This window comes from Calonectris borealis, chromosome Z (genome assembly GCF_964195595.1).
Source record: "Calonectris borealis chromosome Z, bCalBor7.hap1.2, whole genome shotgun sequence".
Taxonomy (NCBI): Eukaryota; Metazoa; Chordata; class Aves; order Procellariiformes; family Procellariidae; genus Calonectris; species Calonectris borealis.
Genome location: NC_134352.1, coordinates 85,950,868 through 85,970,392, shown reverse-complemented (window position 1 = coordinate 85,970,392; position 19,525 = coordinate 85,950,868). Strand labels below are relative to the sequence as shown.

Here is a 19,525-nt window from a genome sequence, read left to right as displayed (position 1 = left end):
GACCGAATGGACTTTGCAGAATTAAATTTGTGAGAGCTATTTTATTTTAAAATTCAAGAATCTCTGCTTGCTAAGACACCGAGACAAGTGCAGCCTCATGTACTACACACCAGCCTGATCACCAAAATCAGCATGGGTTCATTAAAATCCCGGCTGGCTGCGCATGTGCACGTACGTTGAGCCTCCTGAAAACACGGGTGCTCTCATCGCAGGGCAGGGTCAGCCCGCCCGGGTGACGCCCCAGGCCCCGGGCGACGCTCCTGGCAGTAAATGGCCGGCCGCGGTCCAGCCCCACCGATGCCAGCAGCACAGTGCCCCCTGACCAGTGACTTTTAACCCTTTGCTGGGAACGAAAGGCTTTGCATGGAGAGATTTTCAATTTTTTAAGTTTATTCTCACACTCGTGTCTAGACGGTAAAAATGACATGTAGTTCATATACATCTCATTTCCACCCTGTACGGCAACCCTATCAAAATAAATGTAAGTACTATAAAAACACACTGAAATTATATTTTTAAACAGCTTTTTAACTGCGTTTTTGCAAGTTTTTTGAGCAGTTTTCTCATTTTCCATCTGACATTTACTGGCACCGTGTTTCCTGGCATGAGGACTCTGAGCATAATGCCAAGGTATGAAGGCAAATGAGTTCCAAGCAGCGAAAATGCTGATATACAAACTACCGCTCAGAAAATAACGTCGGTAATGGAGTTTAACTACAGTCATTCCCAAAGTACGGGCACCAGAGTACTTATCACCCACAAGGAAGGTTAGTAGGGGTCCAAATCTGTGCCGTAGTCATTTGTTTTTACTGTGTTTTCAGTTTAATACTTGATGACACAATTGCTTGAAAATCAGTGAGAAAACGCGAGGGGTGACAGGATCAAAAAGTGCAACAGGGGTTCATGGAGATCTCCCATTTCCCTGGTCCCAGAGCAGTAACGTGATACGGGAGGGTGCTGTAAGACTGCAGATCTCTGAGATAGCTCTGTAAAACGATGTTGGTTGGTAACTCCTCCTCGCTGCAGCGAGCTGCTCCGTGCTTGTAGCGATGACCTCACCTTTCCAAACCTGAATCTGCCAGGTCTGCGCCGCAGCGTTCCTCCAGCCCTACGCCCCCAGCACCGCGCCCGCTGCCCCGCGCACTGAAGCTCTCCTGGGCGCGCTTTTCAAGCGCCTGACTAATGCTGAAATAAATGGGATTTTTCCTGTGCTGAGAGGCAGGAAAACACCTCAAGGCTAAAGCCACGAAAAGAATTAGGTGTCTCGTCTAAGTGCTGCTTTAAGAAACCAAGTGTGAATGCGTATCCTCAACACTGGGGAGATTTTGGGGTAAGCCCAGACATTTCTCCTGATAGATCTCCAGGTCAATCCTCAGTATTTGCTGCTGAGTCCGTGGCTGCTGCTGACCCGCCAGACCTCTCAGTCGTTTTTCAGCTAGGTTAGCATTCAGGATGAGGCCCTGCCCTGTTTATCTCACCACCGGAGCTCCGGGGGCGGATCTGCTGGGCGAGGGCCAGCTGGAGGCACCTCCAGAAGGATGGTGCCAGCCCTCGGCGTGCCCGTGCACGGTGCGCTCACCCGGGACAAATCCCCCTTCCTGCTTGAATGGATATAAATGCACATCGCCCACCTACCGGCAGCGTCCCCCAAGTCTTGTCTTGCACGGGGGCCAAAGCCACGCGCTGCAGCTCAGGTTAACCAGGGTAACTAATGCGCAAGGCTCGAGGCTGCGGGCTCCTCCAGGCAGCAAGGCGACCGGGTCTGGTGCAGCAGTGGTTGCTCATCTGGTGCTCTTCTGGGCTGAACTTTCTTGCCGCAAGTCAAACACAGATTATGCGACCCAAGGCTGTGAATGGCAGATTGAAGCAGGGGATGTATTTCCTGCAGCTGAGGGTAACACCATGCAATGCAAATCCTAGAAGATTTATACATTTGTGTATTCCACCATGTTCATGAGGGGAAGAAGGTCTGGAGGAAAAGAGAACCATAACTTTAAAACCCAGAATGGAAGAAGACAGTTTGATTTGTTAGTAGGTAAGAGAATATCATTGGATCATTTCTCATCCAAAGTGTTCATAGGCAAGAATATGTGTGTCTTGGATCTTCTTCTTCAGCATCAGACCATTAAAATAGTTATCTTCTAAAAGCAATCACCTACGAAGATTAAAAGAATCCAAGTGTCTGTGCTTTACTATGCCATACAGCTGCACAGCAGATCAGGCTGGAAATTAGTGATTCACAATTTCCAGACCTTACTTTCCTCGTCACTAAGTGCAGAAAATTAGCGCTAATGCTTCATATTAGCTTGGTGTAAACATAACCACAATGGTCCAGGTCAGGTTTTTCCTGGCTCTTTTGAATTTCTTTGAGTAAAGACAGTCTACCTTCCTAACCAGAGACCCCTTCCTAGGCTGGTCTCCGTGCGCTGTGTAACTCCACGGGTCGGTTTGTGCGGCCTCGTTAGCCAGCCCTGCGCTGCCCGGGGAGCCCGTTAAGGAGGAAGGCAGCGTGCCACTGAACGATCCGCTGGAGGTCTGGGGGAAATGGAGGGGGTTCTTCCAACTTAGCAAAGTGCATAGCAGAAATTGAAAACCGGACCTTAAAACGATTTGTAGGAGACAGAGGGATCTAGAGACGAAGGGAGGTCGGGGTGATGTCCATCTGCTAGCTGCTACCCAGAGAGAGCGGGAGGACACAGACTGCCTGCCGGGCACCCCTCTTTCTGCCCAGGCACCGCAGATGGGCGAGACACAGCGGCACGGCCGCCCCCGGCAGTGCCTCCTCCCCCCACGCCCCGGGAGCCGTGTCCCTTTCGCCGCTGGGTATCCCGGGAAAGGCAACTGCATTATCCTTCCGTAAATAATACCGGCCATGGCTTAAACATCAGTTCCCGGGTACACACTTGCCCAGAGGAGTGGTAGAGACCATTTCAATATGCAACTAGGACTACTTAGAAAGGCAAGTAAAGTTTGGTAGGATTATTTAGTACCGACAGAGCATACAAATCCTGCCAATAACCACCCCCAATTTTAATTACAATGAAGCCAGTTTTATAGGGAGAGCATTTTGTTAGAACAAATGATTTATTTGGGGGAAAAAGATGACAAGCTCTTCGGTTCACAGGCTCTTCTGTACACATGAAATGGAAGGAACAAATTTCAAGCTTTAGTTTCTATTTAATTAATTCAAATTAGTGGTTGGTTAGACCAGACACAATATTTATTTCATTTTCAAATAACAAATATTGTGAGAGGACCTATTTAGTCAGGAGTAAGCAGGCATTTCCTAGTCTTGGTTAGATGGTTTTAAAATGTCTCTATAAACTGCAGGAAGAGTGAGGGCTTCATTTTCCTGCTAATGTTGTGTTTTCAGCCTAGGTAAGATAAGAAATACTCTTTATTCTTGCCCAAACTACTCATGCAACAAAACTCTTATCTTAAAAAGACATTGACGGGAACAGTTAACACACTGTATAATTAAAGCAATAAATTAATTACCAGGCTTCCCTGGTGACTATTAAACACTCGAGGCAAAAGAGCTGTCTTTTGCTCCTTGTTGAAGGATTATTACTATTTAGTTTGAACACTAGCTTGAACAATCTAGGTTACTCTCTCTGGTGCAAATGCATAGCCACAAAACCCTTCATGGTTGCAGACATGAAGGTTGTCGAGGCAGCTTTGCTAACAAGTGTGTGACTTGAGAGCTGGGACCTCCTCGAACACATTCCTCCAGTTTCTGGGGGATTTCGGTGGTTGCAACGAGGATCCTTACGAGACGGACGCAGACATCAGCTGCAGAAGGACTTTAATTGTAGGAAAATGCCTGTAAGCCATTGCCTGGGGTCGGTCCAGGGAAAATGTCACTGGTGAAAACCCATGCGTGTGGCACCTGGGTATTGGGCACCTCTGTCTCTCGGCTCTGTTCGAGCGCAGGGTGACTCACGCCAGGCAGCAGACGAGTGAATGACTCACGGTTTTTACTGAGCTGACGGGCTTGTCAGAGCCAAAATGTAATCTGACGTTCTTATCTAAAAACTCTAACGTTAAATCTTTGTTTAAATACCTTCTTTCTGGGGTTATGTATGGAAAGCATTTTAAAAGCCATCGATAAAAGGCTGTTGATGCATGGGGAACCTTGCCTGAAGGAACTTTGAATCTCTATTACAATTTATAAATCTTCATTTTAAATCTTCCTTATTTTTTCCCATGGAAGCTGGCTTCAGGTAAGCTCCTTGGGGAGCAGAGAGTGAGCCATGCGGGTAACAGCAACGGGCAGAGCCGGGCAGCGCCGCGTTGGGAGGACGCATGGCAGAGGCCACGTGGAAGAGCCAGCTGCGTGCCGTGGCTGGAAGAACCGTGTCAGAGCAAACTGGTTCCCAACGAGGGATGTGTCATTGATCAACAACCTTCCCACTGAGGAAGTCCCTAGCTACACCGGAGCTGAGGAGCGACATCACGCTGATTGAGACCTGGGATGTGATTGCTGAAGCTGGCAGGTCTCTGCAGTCACACCCATGAAGGAGCCATCATGCATCCAGAGGACAAAGCGATGCACCTGAATTACTGGTTATCTTTTCTGTAGAGCCTCTTTCACAGACATATACAAAATCTCTTTCCATCGTATTCAACAGGCTTCAGGCTAGACCCCCAGATTTGCAAATACTGGGGGTCATATACTCATCAAAACACACAACTGACGTTTTGAGGGAACACCTATAGCAACATATTAACTTTTCCATTCTCTTTTTCATGACTTTGTGGATATAACTGTGGTTTTATGTAGGTAAAAATTAGATGTTTGAATAATAACATGAAATAGCTGCCTAATTGAACAACCTCTGGGAGCTGAAAGACCTTCCGTTCATATGCTGAGCTTACTGCGTGTCCCATAAAAACCTACGTGCACGGCGGTAGCTGGATCAAAACAGGATGCTGCGGCAAGGAGGAACGATGATGCCAGGGCAAGACCGAATCGCTAACCTAAATTACCAGGGCTCATCAGCCTCCAGTGCCACGTGGGTGATACACACGCTAAGGGCTCATATAGGTTAGCCCCTGAGTCCAAAGCGTGTAGCAACCCCTAATTAGAGAGGCTCTTGTGTGGGGCAGGAACACACACCGCCTGTCCAAACGCTGCTGGATGGAGCAAGGGGCTGACGCGGAGGTTCAGGACAAGTCGCACGGAGCCCGTTTTTATGTGGTGGATCCCGGCAGCGCTGCAGTGTGCCTCTGCTGTGCTGGTGGCACTGATGCGGCCCGACGCAGACAGCTGGGGGGTCACCTCATTCGGGAGCTCATAAATCACCTCCGACGGTCTTCTCCACCAAAAGAGGTATCCCCACATTGCCCGATGTCAATGCTCCGCTATCACAATCACGCTGCAAAGCACTAGATCTTAAGCCCACAGAAATTTCCCGCGGCAAAATGCAGTGGAGTTTATAAGTGATTCTATACGTGGCTTCAAAGATATATCAAGTTGCATTTTGCCTCACCCTCCTTAAGCAATAGATGCAAATGAAATCACCACCCTGGATTCAGCCTTCCTGGGCTGCGGCGAACAGCTGGAGCCTGCTGAGAAGGTTGTTAGTCCCCGGAATGTGCTAAAGATTAACCATCAACGGTTAGCTGTTTAAATTGGACTGATAACAAGAAAAGCCACCTCTTGGGCCCCCCATTTTAGAGATTTAAGAGCTTCCATTGCTAGGGAAGAAAGAGCGTGGGAGTCAGTAGTGACAGGGCAGGAGCGGGTAGGCAAGGCACGGCGGCTGCCAGCGCTCGCCCTTCGCTCCGTGGGAGCCGACCTTGGAGCTGGGCGCTGCCGTTCCCGTGTTTGCTCGGCAGCCAGGGCTGGGAACGGGCCCGACTTTGCCCTCAAGGCTCTTTCCTTCTGTGGGGAGGCGGGAAAGGGGCGGCACGTCCCAGGCAGAAGGAAAAAAGCAGCAATTTTTTTTTTTCCATTTCTAATTAGTAAGAAAAGCCTCTTACACTCCAGCAGAACCTGTTGTTAAGACACAGGGCTCACACAGGCCACCTGGAACCATCACAGCGACCTCGCTCAGCAGCGGGCCTTCGCCCCGCGGCCGTGCGGTTGTGCAAAGTGGGGGGTTCAGCTCCTGTCGCCCCTGGCCACGCGGGCGCCTACGGCAGGGCACGTGTGGCAGGGCACGTGTGGCAGGGCACATACAGCAGGGGACATATGGCAGGGCACAGACAGCAGGGCACATACAGCAGGGCACGTATGGCAGGGCACAGATGGCAGGGCACGTATGGCAGGGCACGTATGGCAGGGCACGTGTGGCAGGGCACATACAGCAGGGGACATATGGCAGGGCACAGACGGCAGGGCACATACAGCAGGGCACGTATGGCAGGGCACATACGGCAGGGCATGTATGGCAGGGCACATATGGCAGGGCACAGATGGCAGGGCACAGATGGCAGGGCACATACGGGTGTGCAGCACCTGGGCCTCCCCTGCCTGCCCTGGGCAAAAGCACCCTCAGATTCAAAATGTTGGTGGAAAAAGAAAACTGAGTGCAACTTGGTATGTTTATGGGTGTTATGTGATAGGGAGGGATAGAGATCTTAGGGGACAGCACTTGCTGATCAAGACTTTCCTGTTTGTAAAAGAGTTTATTACACACTTATCTTCCCATTCTCTATTTTATCTTCTCCCCCTTCCGCCTGTTTCCCAGTATGTTTGTGGCTTTCTCAGCTGTATTTCCACCAATACTTTTCTTTAAAGCCCTCTTCTTCAAGATGTTCCTCTTTCCTTCAAGTTATCTGCTTTTCTGTGTCTGGCTTTTATCTGTCTTTACCATATTTTCTCACTTCCTTCCTTCCAGGTTTCTCCTGCCTCGTTAGTACTAAGAGGTAGTATTAATCACCCCAGCTGGGTGGGACGTTTCTAGGTGCCTCCTTTTTCCCCATCCATTTTTGCCCGCATAGGAACAGAGAAGATGACCTATCCAAGAGGGAAAACCCCTTTCGGGCACCCCTCGCTGCACGCGCTTGCGGCGACGTGCACGCTTAGGGACAGGGTTTACCGGTGAGTGGCAGCGCCAGGTCTGCAGCTGGGCTCGGAGGTCTTAAAGGTCTTTTCCAACCGAAGTGGTTCTGTGATTCCCTGTACCCCTTGGCTTGGGCGTGGCACCCAGGCCACCCACCCGCGGGGGCACCCCACGGGCGGAGGGAGGGGAGGGAAGGCCGGCCCGCAGGTGAGGCCGCGGCGGGGCGGGGCGGGGCGGGGCGGGGCCGGCCCGCAGGTGAGGGCGGGGCGGGGCGGGGCCGCCGGGCACCGGCAGCGGAGCGGGGCCGCCGCCGCGGGCTGCGTGCGGGGGGCCGGAAGGGGGCTGCGCGGCGGGGAGTATGTCCGCTCTCTCCGGAGGTGAGTCGCGGCTCCGGCTGCGTGGGGCTTTGGGGGCAGGTCGTTGTTCCCCCTGGGGTGGCGGCATCCCTTCTTCCCCCGCGCCCCGGGGGCAGCCGAAGGGCACCTTCCCCCGCGCCCCGGGGGCACCCGAAGGGCACCTTCCCCCGCGCCCCGGGGGCACCCGAAGGGCACCTTCCCCCGCGCCCCGGGGGCAGCCGAAGGGCACCTTCCCCCGCGCCCCGGGGGCAGCCGAAGGGCACCTTCCCCGTGCCCCGGGGGCACCCAAAGAGCCCCCTCCCCAACCCTGTTGCGCTGGGGGCTGTTAGAGGACGGGTCCCCTACCCAACTTTGGGGAGCGAGCGGCTGGGTCTCGGCTCGCTGTGACCATAAAGGCTCATTAACATTTGTCAGAGTTTGGTTTCTTGGGGTGTGCTAATTTGGGGGAAATGCTGACAAGGATTTCCCCCAAATGAGCACACCCCAAGAAACCAAACCCTGACAAATCCCTGGCCCCTGGAGCTACCTTTCACGCCTACCACCACATGCTTTTAATAAAGCATAACCCTTTTTTTTTCTTTCCTGTATCCCTGCCTTCGTTAATGAGTCTGCGTAAAGCCAAAAGTGAATTATTCTTCACGACTCGTGAATAGCTAATGCCATTTGGATGAACGAATGTCTCGTGGCCAAAAGTCTGTGGGCTGTTTGCAAAGTGACCCCACTGATTTCTTGCGCTTAATTTTGTGTGGTGCTGTTAGTCACCGGTTATCTGATCTTCTCCCTCTCCCTCGGTTGTCTGCAGGAGTGCTTTTGTGCAGTGGGAGAATATAAAAAAGGTACATTTGCCTGAGGAGAGACGGTCGTGTTTACATGTATATTCATGTATTCATAAAAACTGTTTCTCAAACACTTGTGAGAACAACAGTAACAAATAACTGCTTTTCTGTGGATGTGCCTAGGCACCAGACATTAAAAGGTGAATGAATACTGTATAAACTCCTGTTCAGCTGTGGAAGAAGCCTGGTATTTATTTACCTGGCTGTTCCTGGAGCAGGGGGAAAAAAAAAAGCAGAAACCTCGCGTTTGAGTTAGTGCTCAGCTGGAGACCGACATGGAATTACTTTATCTGACTGCTCCCAATAATTGCAGTTAAATGGGTTGATTTCAATTTGAATGACTCCTGTCCAGCCCTGCCTTTGTTCCCTAGCTACTCCCACTACCCAGCCTGAGAAGAGGTTTATTATGGTAAATACCTGGCTGAAGTGATTGCAGGTGAGCTGCCTTTGGTCCCTTTAAATTCTCCGGTGTCCCCCTGCGCTGCCAGCCTGGCTGTGACCAGCCTCCCGTCCCCCGCCCCGCGGGGAGCAGGCTCAGACGCCTGCGGCACCTGCACCCACGCACCCGGGGGGTCTGCGTTCTCTGCGTCACCTTCGGCCCCTGTCGCTCTTTTTGGCCTCGGCAAAACCTATTGCTAAGGTGGCCAAGGAGCTGCACCTCTTTCTGGCCAAGAGTGTAATAATATAAACACTGTTTTATATCGAATGTTACTCAAAATAACGTTATTCTGAGTAATTTGGGATGTTCTTTATATAAGCAAGGGTGGTGCTTTCCTGCTTGGTGTGTCCTGGATTCTCTCTTGCCTGAGCTTTCGAGCAAGCAACCCGTCGTAAGCAAAAGCAGACAGACATGCTTTTATAGCCGTAAAAATATAACGTGAATGTTACTGCGTTTGTCACACCGGTGTTGACAATCTCAGGCCTAGCAAAGACAATCTCGCCTGCCTGATGGGTCACCGAAAGGTGAGTGTTTATAAAGGGTGGCAGCTGGATTTTCCTGCAAACATTAAGCCTCTTAAATTGTGCCTTCTAGCAAGGAAAGTCTGGGAATAATAGATGAACTTGGCACTTCTTTTCACACTTGCTTCCGAAGTGGCAAGAGCGTTTGCGTGCTGCAGGCGGCCGCGGTATGCCCCGTCGCTGTGCGGGGGGTGTTCAGGGGCGCCCGCTGAGCGTCCCCTTACGGGCTAGCTGGGGTGGGGGTGCTGAGCTCCGGGGGGGCGCGGGCAGCTTTGGGGGGACGGTTCCGCTGCCAGAGGACAGAGGTGCCCGGAGGAGCGTTGATGTCCAGCCCTGCGGGCTGCTGCTCTGCGGCTGGGGAAGGAGGACCCTCCCCAGGGCTTCTGCCTCCCAGCCCGGGGCCCTCAGGCCAAGTTCGAGAGCTGTGCCTCTTCTCACTGCTTCTCCTGGCTCGACTGCTTCAGAGCTGAAAAACATTTCCATTCCAGGACTTATCCCCCGGGGGCGAGCGGAGGTTTCAGCTGAATGAGCCCGGCTGAAAGGAGAATTGAGCCTGGGTTGCCTTTGTGCTGGGTGACTGGTAGCTGCTGGATCGCAGGCGGGGGGGGAAACAGCAGCCGAGAGACAGAACAAACTTTGTTTAACCCCTTGTAGCGTTGGTGGGAACCCATGAAAAACCCCTTCCGTGCCGCGGCTGTAGGCGTCTGGGATTTCTGCTTTATCTTCCAGCCTGGATAAACTGTGGCACGGTGAGATCAGGGGATGATGTTTGGAGTGAGGGATTTTTTTGCGTGAAGTTAAAGCCCTGGAGGGTTGTGTCTGGATATCCAGCTCCTCTTGGCTATTTAAGTGGAAGCTGTGGTAGGAAAGGTAGCTCGCTCTTGTGCAACCTGATTTTTCCTCCTCTCTGCCATGTCCAGCTCGGTGATGGCCAGGGATGTGGCATCTGCTGCTGACTTTTAGAAAGTGGAGAAGAGTAAAAAAAAAAAAAAGCAATAAGGGTTTTTATTTTATTGCTTTTTGAATTTGTAAATCACCTAAGAATTGGAGTTCTAAGTAGAAGCCCTGAGGCACTTAAAGCTCATGTGTTTAATTTCTGTACACTTATTTACAGTTAATTTCTAATTTATCCTTCTGTTGTCTGCCTGGGACACAAGGTAGTGGTACATGGAGATGTCTCTGGTGTGGGTGAGCTGCTGCGGATCCACCTGGGCAGTTATGCAAACCAGCTGCGTGCGGCTCTCTGTGGGAACAGCATTCCTCCTCCATCACAGCAACAAATGTTTCAATTTGCCTAATTATATTTTATTAGAAAATGAGCTAGTTAAGAAATGTGCTAGCCTGAGTGATCCTCCTGGTAGCACTGCAATACTCCGTGTTGGGGTGACTCAGCGAACACAAGGGTTTGGCCTGCAGCGTCAGTACTGTGCGGGCAGGGCTGCTGTTACTGGGCTAAACTGCAGAAGCCCCAAGACCTTGAACTGAAGTGTTTTAAAATGAATGCATTTTTAAGGGAAATATTATTGTAAATTATCTGTAAGCTTTGCAAAGTGCAACCACTTTTTGTCTCTTCCACTGTGAGCCCATCCACACCCTCCATGCTCTGTAAGTGGCTTTCTTATTCCTCTGTGCTAACCTTAATTGGTTCCAGCTCCTTCGAACGTGCTCATTAAAAATCAGCTTGTCTGACGTGCAGCTGGGAGCTCGCTGACTACCTGGGATGGGGCTGGGAACGGGCGTCCTGAGCTACAGGCGCTCACTTCAGAGCAGCGCAGCTGACACTGGATGTCACCATTGCACAGCACAAACCTAATGAAGGTGCTCGGGACTTTATTCTCCCCGTGATATGGGGAGAAAGAGCCTTATCTCTTGTCTCCTGTCTATTCCCCCAGCTAGTTTGGTTTTTTTTTCCTGAGTTATGATATCGTGCAAGCTTTGTGCTGGTTCTTGCATCTAAGGAGGACGGGGATAATCCTCCTGAACCCCGTTAAAACCAGTTCTGCTCTGGCGTCGTTGTTGGGAACGCAGAGCCAAGGGTGGACTGAATTCCCTGACGGCAGTGGGTTTACCATGCACGGTGTACCTGGGTTTGGTTTATAAACTTTGCAGATGGATGGCAAAAGTTTTGGTTTGTTGTTAGTTAAACTGCATGCACATGCGAGTTATTCTCTTATTTTCTCCTGAGATCTCTGGCCACGTGATTTCTGAAATAATATAGGACTGGGATGTGGGTTGCTAGTAAAAAGTCTTCGAAGTCTTCAGGGAAAATAATGTGTGAATATATCTCTCTTCTCATCCATTAAAAAAAAAATCAGGTGTCTGCATTTTTTTTTTTTAAAGTGGTCCTTAATGTTTGTTGCTTCAAGCTTGCAACGCCTGCTTGGCTGCAGCATGTCCCTAAAGCTGAAATGGAATTAAATGGGATGGAATAATGGAATTATTCTCCATCCTTGCGTAATGAAACAAGCCCATCTCTTCTCTCGCTTGTGCAGAACAGAGAAACGCACGTATAGTGATGACTACCCTGCTACTCACTGAGCAAATAACACAAGAAGACCGCGGCTCGGAGGGAAACTACGTCCTTTATGGATCCTCTTGTGCCCAAATCACCGAGGAAGCTGAATACGTGAAAAAGGTATTTCTGCAGTTGTTGCTGTTCTGTTCCTTTCTTTGCTTCAGCAGGAAACACGGGGAGCAAAACTAATAACCACTGAAAGAGAAAATTCTGACCTGCATGGCAATGCGGACTGGGAAAACCTGATTTACACATCGGTTCTAGAACGGCTATTTACTCCGCAGTAGTGACAGCATATAAATACGCTGTCTTAGGTTGGGTTAAACCGCTTTAAAACCGGTGAGGTTTTTCCACCCCTGGTTTAGGCCTGTTGCAAGAGACTTAATTGCGTGTCCCCACCCGACATCACCGCTCTCCAGCGGCAGAGCTGGGGCTGTTTGCTGGGAGGAGAAGGACGCGGGAGCCTGGCCGTGGTCAGCAGCACAGCACAAGGGAATGTCGGAGGGCTGCGGCGGGGATAAGCACGTCCATGGCGTGAAGTCTCAGCTTTGCAGCTGAAGTGAAAGGGCGTCTGATAGCGTGGTGATAAGCAGATTGATATTGGGCTAATGATTGTCCTGGGTGCATCAAAGGTTTATCCAAAATTGGCTGTCCTATGGAAAAAGAGGGGAAGATGGAAAAGAGCCTGAATGAACGTGTGGTTGGAGCTTCTTTGCTCGCCAAAGACAGTGACTAAGCCGTTAGAAGCTGCAGGATGGATGCATTATACTTTAAGAACAATAAGAATAATGTGAGATATGATGCATAAAAAAAATACATGTATCTAAAGCTGCTGTTCAAGCTGCTGGACAGTTTGAACATCGTGCTGGTGGTATGTACTAATATACCTGCAAGTCTTTATTTGAAGCCATTTGCTATATAGCATCAGTGCTGAGCCAAGTTGTACGGCTGGGCTTGGGCCCTGGAAGAGATGAGGACGCTCTGGAGCAGGGAGCAGCCTTATCTGAAGCAGAAGTGTTGGTCTGGGGTACCTGGAGGACCAGTATCTCGGGAGGCGGAGGATGACCCATGGGACAGGCAGATCCTGGAGGTGTCAGTCAGCAAAACCGAGAGCGCCTTGGCGTACGGTAGTTTTGAGATGTGTGAAATAGTCTTGAGTTGTTCCTTTCCTGAATGCCAGAGAAGGACGGAGTTTAATGAATGCCTTTAATGTGTGCAATGACAGAAGAGAAGACCTCAAACTTTTGATTTAAGCTAAAAAAAAAAAAAGATTATTTTTCATTCCCTTTACAATTAAATTTATGAAGTTGCAGAACAGTACTGTAACTTCAGAAATTTGCGATGATTTCTTAAACATCTCGTAATCCAAAATCGTTTACATGAAGCAATTACTGAGGAAAAAATTATATTGTGTGGTGGTGACACCAGCTCAGGAAGGGCCTGGGAAGCGGTGCGCTGCTTGATGCTGACACCACCATCAATGGTGGGACGTGCCTTTTTTTTTTCCCCCCCCCGTAAGAGATCTTGTGAGCAATGAGACTCAGCCTGGTAGATCTGATGTCTTATTTCTTTGCTCTAAGCAGCAGAGCACGGTGATGGTAATATGCAAAGGCAGTTTTTCTGCACCCAGCTGAGCCCAGGAGAGCACTGTGGAATGAGGGAGAGGAAGGATCGGTGGGCTGAAACACGGCTAATTAAGAAATAATCGATCACAAAAAGTTCTTTTTAAAAAATGCTTACTCCTTTCTCTGTTCGGTTGAGGAATGAGGTTGAAGAAAAGCCTCTGTCGTGAAAAGAAAGTGATTTATGGTTTAAACCCTTTAAAAAGTACAGACTGCCCTTTGTTTGTAGTAGTGTAACAAATGAACTTGGCACAATGTAAGAAAGGCCGTATAAATGCCGGTGCGTTCTGGCATAAATCTGGCCAATTGCAGGTCGTGTTCCTTGCACGTACCAGCTCTCAAAACAGACAGGAGACAAGCACTGAGCACGCATTTGTGAACACCTGTAGGGGAAAAAAGTGGTTTAAGCAACTTAAAACCACTTTAAGCAGGCCGTTTTGAGCAAAGAGGCAGCCCCTAGGAAGGAAACAGATTTGGAAATGTTGTGTCCAAACAATTAAAATATGCCGGAGTAAGAAGTAGTTCTTTTAACGGGAAGTGTTGGACAACGTTTATGCACGCGCATTTATGCAGCCTCACCTACAATGCAACGTTTGCTGCAATGTTGTAAAAGCTAATTAATGTTATACCTGTGGAATAATAGTGTAGAGAGTGGAAGAGAGCTATTTATCAGAATCGACATGCAAATGCGTTCCAATGTAAAGCCCTGGAGAGCTGAACAAGCAGAACGTTTTAATTTCAGTGAATTCGTGGAGGTGGAGGAGCTGCGCTGGCTGCTGCCCCCTGAGCAGCTCGGACCCGACTCTCCGGAGAGCTGCCTTCGTCTGCCCCCTGCTCCCGGCGCGCGTCGGAAAGGGGTGTTTATAAGAAGCCAGGTCTTTTAGAGTCAGATTGATTGCTCAGGCTGTTTTTCTATTATTTTTAAAATAATTTCCACGTGCATTTCTTTTAGCAGCTTCCTCAAGTCTCGGGCAATAGAGCGGAGTCACAGAACAGCGGCTGGAGCCGGAGCTGCAGTCCCGTTGCGAGGACGATGAAGGAGACGGAAGAGCAGCTGCTGCTGGTGAGCAGAGAAAACCAAGTGCTGAAGATCAAGGTGCGTTCAGGGTTTTTTTTTTTACGGTTTCAGACGTGCACCTTGCAGCCCGGTTTGAGTTGGGTCCGGGCTGCTGCAGCTCGGTGCCCGCTCAGCGATCCCCCGCCGGAGCCTTTCCTTCGGGGAAGGGGCAGGCTCTGCTTCGCTTCCCGTCTGCTGCAAACCCTTGCATTCCGGCAGGCAGTAAAATTCCTGTCGAAATCTGCTTCTGGGGACACATCCCCTTCGTGGCTGGGGAGACAGCACAGTCAGCTCTCTTGGTAGTTGACAGCAGATGTATTTATAAGCAGTTGGAAGTGCATCCCTCCTTTTAAACCATCAGCCTTTGTTTGTCATGGGGGGATGGCTCAATACTGAATAAATCTGCCTTTATTTGGAAACTAAAATGCCTGTCAGGTATTGCCCGCAGGTGTTTAGGATTCCTTTCTTTTTTGACAAGGGCAGACGCTGAAATTTGACCTTGTATAGAGGGCTAATTTTTTGGCATATGATTATAACATCACGTTTTTAAAGCACAATATTTATGTATCGTACAACTATTCTTTCTAGCTGGAAGCCACGAGAGAAGCAGGTGTTCAGGCTCTCAGATCTGCCTCCCAGAAACTGTATGAGGATTACCAGACTCGGTCAGAAGAACTGAAAAAAAGTCATGAGAATGAGAAGAAGCAAATCCAGGTACAAATCTCTCCCATGTCCTGTTCACTGTCAAAATATTTACGTGGGCTCTGGCTCTCCGTGCTGCAAACTTCGACCTAAGGGCTACTGAGTCTCTTCTGCTAGCGCAGTGGGGAAGTTAAGTAGGAAAATGAAAAAGAAAAATTATTTTGGTTTTATTCCCGATTCTTGGAATCAGGTTGGTACAGTTGGCTCAGAATTCCCTGAGCCCCATCTCCATCCCCAGCTCCCCGCAGCCTGCATTAATGCCCTTCTTGGTCCCAGGCCTACAATCTCCAGCAAGAAGAGAAGCTCCAGCAAAGCTCAGAACACGCCAGCCGCCTTGCTGAAGGCATCGGGGAAAAATGTACCCGCATCGCAGAGATGGAGAAGCGCCTGCAAAGGATGGAGGAGGTACGTCCACCCGCTCCTCGTCTCCGTCTGTCCGTCCTGGCACCGGGATTCGGTGCAGGCGAGGAATCTGCCCTGGCAGTGCCGGTGCTTGGAAAGAGGAGTTAATTGCTTTCAGGGTTTGGGGCACGTTAGCTGTTGGAATTGGGACTAAAAAGGCTTCTGCCATGTTACACCAAATTGAGAACCTTTAGCTGTAACTATAAATAAAACGTGCAATTTGAGCTCCCTCTTTCAGTTATTTCAGAACTTGCTTAAAAACTGTAGAGTATCAGGGAGAAGTCTTAATTTCCAGCTATTAATGATTTCTACTCCTGAATAGTTGCTCTTTCACCTTCCCCCAGCGGCGTACTTCTAGCATTTGAAGTGAAAATGTAGCCATCCTAGCACTAAAAACTGCTTCTTAACTCTCAGAAAAACGCCACTGTAAGTATCCGAAATCCTGGGCAGGCAAATGACTGCTGTAGCAATCGGGCTGCTGCGGGCACAGAAACTTACAGAAAAATGCTTCTCCTTTATCGTGAATTTTCTTCGGTGGTGTTAGTCGCATTGGAAGAAGTAATGGCACCGTGCATCGCTTTTCTGATGTACGCACTCAGTAGCCGTGGGAATTACTGTGAATTGGCGGGGTCAATGCGTGTATTTCCACCCCCATCACATGCAGGTAATCTTTCTGATCCTAAGAGTTTTGTCATGGTTTTGGTCAGATTTTTCCCTCTGTGGACAAGGTTTTGAGAGGTGGATGTAGCAGTAACGCAGTATCCCGAGGCCACTGAGCATGGACTCTCACAAAACCTAAGGATTTTGCTAATTAAGTAGAGAACTGCTATTTTCAGAGAGCTTGGACTTGTCTCATGGTAAATCGGTACTGTCATCCCTTCCGGATTCAATTCGGAGAGGTCAGACTGGTTTGTGTCTCCAGCTGATGTTGATGCGGGTTGATGGGGTGGTTATTGCTGAATTCTATCTGTTTTCAGACACTGAGTGGAACCATTGAAGGTACAGCCAAACTTCTCTTGCTAATTGAATGACAGGAAATGTAATATAGTTTTTATGTAACTTGAATTGTTTCCTTAGGAAAAGAAAACTCTGACAGAGAAGAAAATGTCATTGGAAAAGGTGCTTCAACAGATGATGTCAAGGAATGAAGACAGCAAACGGTGATTAAATGCGATAAAGTGTTTTTCCTTCTTTCTGGGGGATTATTTTGTGTAGAGTACCAGACAATCACTTGCTCAACTTCTTTCTGGTAGTAAAATTATTCACGATGAAAGCAACTGATTTACCATGATTGAAGAAGCCAAGACCAACGTTGATGTCCTACAGCTCTTAGATGTTGATTCTACTTGAATTCCTAGTACTTTTCCTTCCACCTTGCATGCACAAATTGCTTCCCTTTCCTGATTCTCGCGTGGGGTTGGTGCTTCTTTGGTGACATTTTGCATGCAGTAGGTAAGGCAAAGCCTCATTATTTATGAATTTACTTATCAACAACTAGTAAGGGTCGTCCTACCAGGAAAAATGTGTCTCAAACTATGGTTTTATTTGTTCTGCTTAATAAAGAAGCCTTTATATGTGTAGTTCTCTATGAATTACAGCCATGTATCCTCAGGAACATCCTTGCTAGCAACAAGCTCTTGAGCTGACCCCGAGGTGGGAAAGCGGCGGGGTGGGTCAGTGATCCCTGGGGATTGAACCCGGGGTGCTTCTGCTCTCGCCCGCAGGTGCCTGGATCTCCAGAGGCAGATTTCCACCCTGCAGGAGCAGATCTGCCACCTGCAGCGCGTGATCCAGGCGCAGCACCACAGCCTGCGCAGCGTGATACAGGAGGTGAGGCTGGTGCGGCCATCCCACCGGGCAGGGAGAAGGAACGGGAGACGCTGGGCTCTTGTCTTAAGCACGTGTGCTGGGGAGGAGCAGCTTGCTTGTCACGCTGCGCCGGGTTTTGTGCATTCAGACATCCATACGTGTTTCAATGTTAAGATGGAAATGGCATCACTGTAAAAAACGGGATTATTGTGGTGGAGTCAGCGATTTCAGGCAGACCCCTAAGTTCTCCTAGAGCATTCCCGGGGGGACCTGGCTCCCCGCTCCATGCCGTGCTCCCAGGGGGGACCTGGCTGCCCCCGGGATGCTCTGCCTGAGGTGCCCACCCTGCAGCGGGTTTCACACGAAGTCAGTGAAGCTGCTCCCACGAGCAAAGCCAACAGGCCGACATCCTAGAAAGACTACAACAAAATTCAGAGCAATCAGCCTGCTTCCCAAAGTCACGGTACAACGTGAGCTGTTTTACTCACCGACTGCTTTTGTATGTATGAACTCCCGCTGTACTCCCCTCACCTCGCAGAACACTTGTGTGCCTTTTCCCATCCAGCTAAAGCAAGGCCCTGCGCTAATTAGCTTTTGTAATCAGGCTTCTGTACATGTGCCAACAAGAGGTAGACTTGTTATCCTAAGGAAAACGCGACACCATGTGTTGAGAAATTGTTTTATAAATTGTTTAATCAATTAGTTTGAGTTCTTCTATGGTAAAAGACTAGGGACTTGAATGGTCTGCGATGCCCCTGGTACGGTGAGACGTTTAACTCTCTGGATTTGTTTGACACAGAGGTGTTTAAGATACCCTAAGTATTAAGGTTTCAAATCTCTTACAAACTTTATTTCCTAACTCTCAGGCAGAGGAACTGAACAACGAACTCAGAAGCCAAGATAAAAAAATAGAAAACCTGACAGAGAAGCTGACTGCACTGGAAGCACAGGTAAGGTCAGGAAGTGAAAAGATATATCGAAGGGAGAGAGCAAAAGTAGTTCTCTACAATCAGAGGGCCCTTCACACTGCTGGGCTTGCGTCAGTACAACACTGTTGGGGTGGTATTTCTTTGCACTGCATCTTTCACTCGGTTTAAAAAAAAACCAAACACCCACAAAAAGTCCCCCCGAGCTCCCCAAAAACCTTTCTGGAGGAGTGGCAGGTCCTAGCTGGCATCCAGGCTTGTCTCTTGTCTCCTACATTACACTGAGAGGGGTTTATTTTATTTTTTTCCTTGCAGAATAAAGAACTGAAAGACAGAGTGGAGTTCTGGTCTGGCCAGCCCAAGACTAAAGTTTCAAAAGCGGTCTGGACAGAGTAAGTACCTCAGGAGGTACCGCAGGGCACGGGAACGGCTGAGCCCACCCTTCTCACCAGCCACCTCCTGCAGGGACTTGGGTGAGCTGGGTCAGGCCTTGCTGAGGGCTTTCATCCTGCAGAGATTATCTTCTCTATAAAGGAGAGGAAAAACACAAGCTCTGCTTCAAACTTAGTCGCTGATGGTGTGACGGTCGTACCCCGAATCCCGACTCCCACACAGCTCAGGTGGGGTGTGCCCTGCACATCAGCCAAGGGCATCTGCAGACGCTTGTACATCCGTTCAAGATTAAATAGGAGCCTTTCCTGGGGGATACAGTCCTTTGCTGTAGTAGATCTGGACGCAAGTTTCTGCTCTCAGCTAGCAGAACAGGCATTTGAAGTCAGCTCCTCCGTATCCAGGGTCATAGGTATAAACCTCTGACTTACTTCGTATACAGTTGTGGTGGGTTTAAGCCTGGCTTGGGCAGGTGGGGGTGTCTGAGTGATCTCTACCTTCTTGTGCTTCATTCTGCAGTGCCCCGCGAGATTTTGGAGCTTTTGGAGCTTCTCGTTACCTGATGCTTGCCAGGCTAAGGAAGCAGGAGAGCTAACGGAATGACTGGACGTTTGCCTCCTACCTTCATCAGAAGGACTTCTGTGTGTTGCAACCTGTAACTCCTACGGCCTCTTTGTTACTGCAAAGCACCTTCAGCACGTGCTGCCTCTCTACGACACGTGGCGCAGAAGCGGTGCTGCAGAGCTGCACTTGAAAGAATAAACCTGGAAGCAATCGAGAGCTGACGAGAGAGGTGGTGAGCTCTTAGACGGCAAAGGCGGCCCCGGCCGTGCCTGGGGGATGCTGCGCTGCCGGACCAGCCCTGCGCCGCCTACCCACACAGACTTGCAGAGACTCAGTTTAACCACGACTCTCATTAGGTAAGATTATAAAATAAACC

General features: G+C 49.5%; 1 protein-coding gene across 1 annotated transcript in view; it reads left to right on the top strand.

Moving 5' to 3' along the window:
• CCDC68 (coiled-coil domain containing 68) overlaps positions 1-19,525 on the top strand; it is a 31,984-nt gene extending 12,459 nt beyond the window's left edge. Inside the window, exons 3-11 of the mRNA XM_075137827.1 lie at positions 11,655-11,797; positions 14,255-14,395; positions 14,945-15,070; positions 15,335-15,463; positions 16,538-16,620; positions 17,185-17,290; positions 18,136-18,219; positions 18,511-18,587; positions 19,105-19,525. Coding sequence (XP_074993928.1) covers positions 11,655-11,797; positions 14,255-14,395; positions 14,945-15,070; positions 15,335-15,463; positions 16,538-16,620; positions 17,185-17,290; positions 18,136-18,219; positions 18,511-18,587; positions 19,105-19,180 — 965 coding nt within the window. The 3' untranslated portion in view covers positions 19,181-19,525. The remainder of the gene's footprint in view (positions 1-11,654; positions 11,798-14,254; positions 14,396-14,944; positions 15,071-15,334; positions 15,464-16,537; positions 16,621-17,184; positions 17,291-18,135; positions 18,220-18,510; positions 18,588-19,104) is intronic.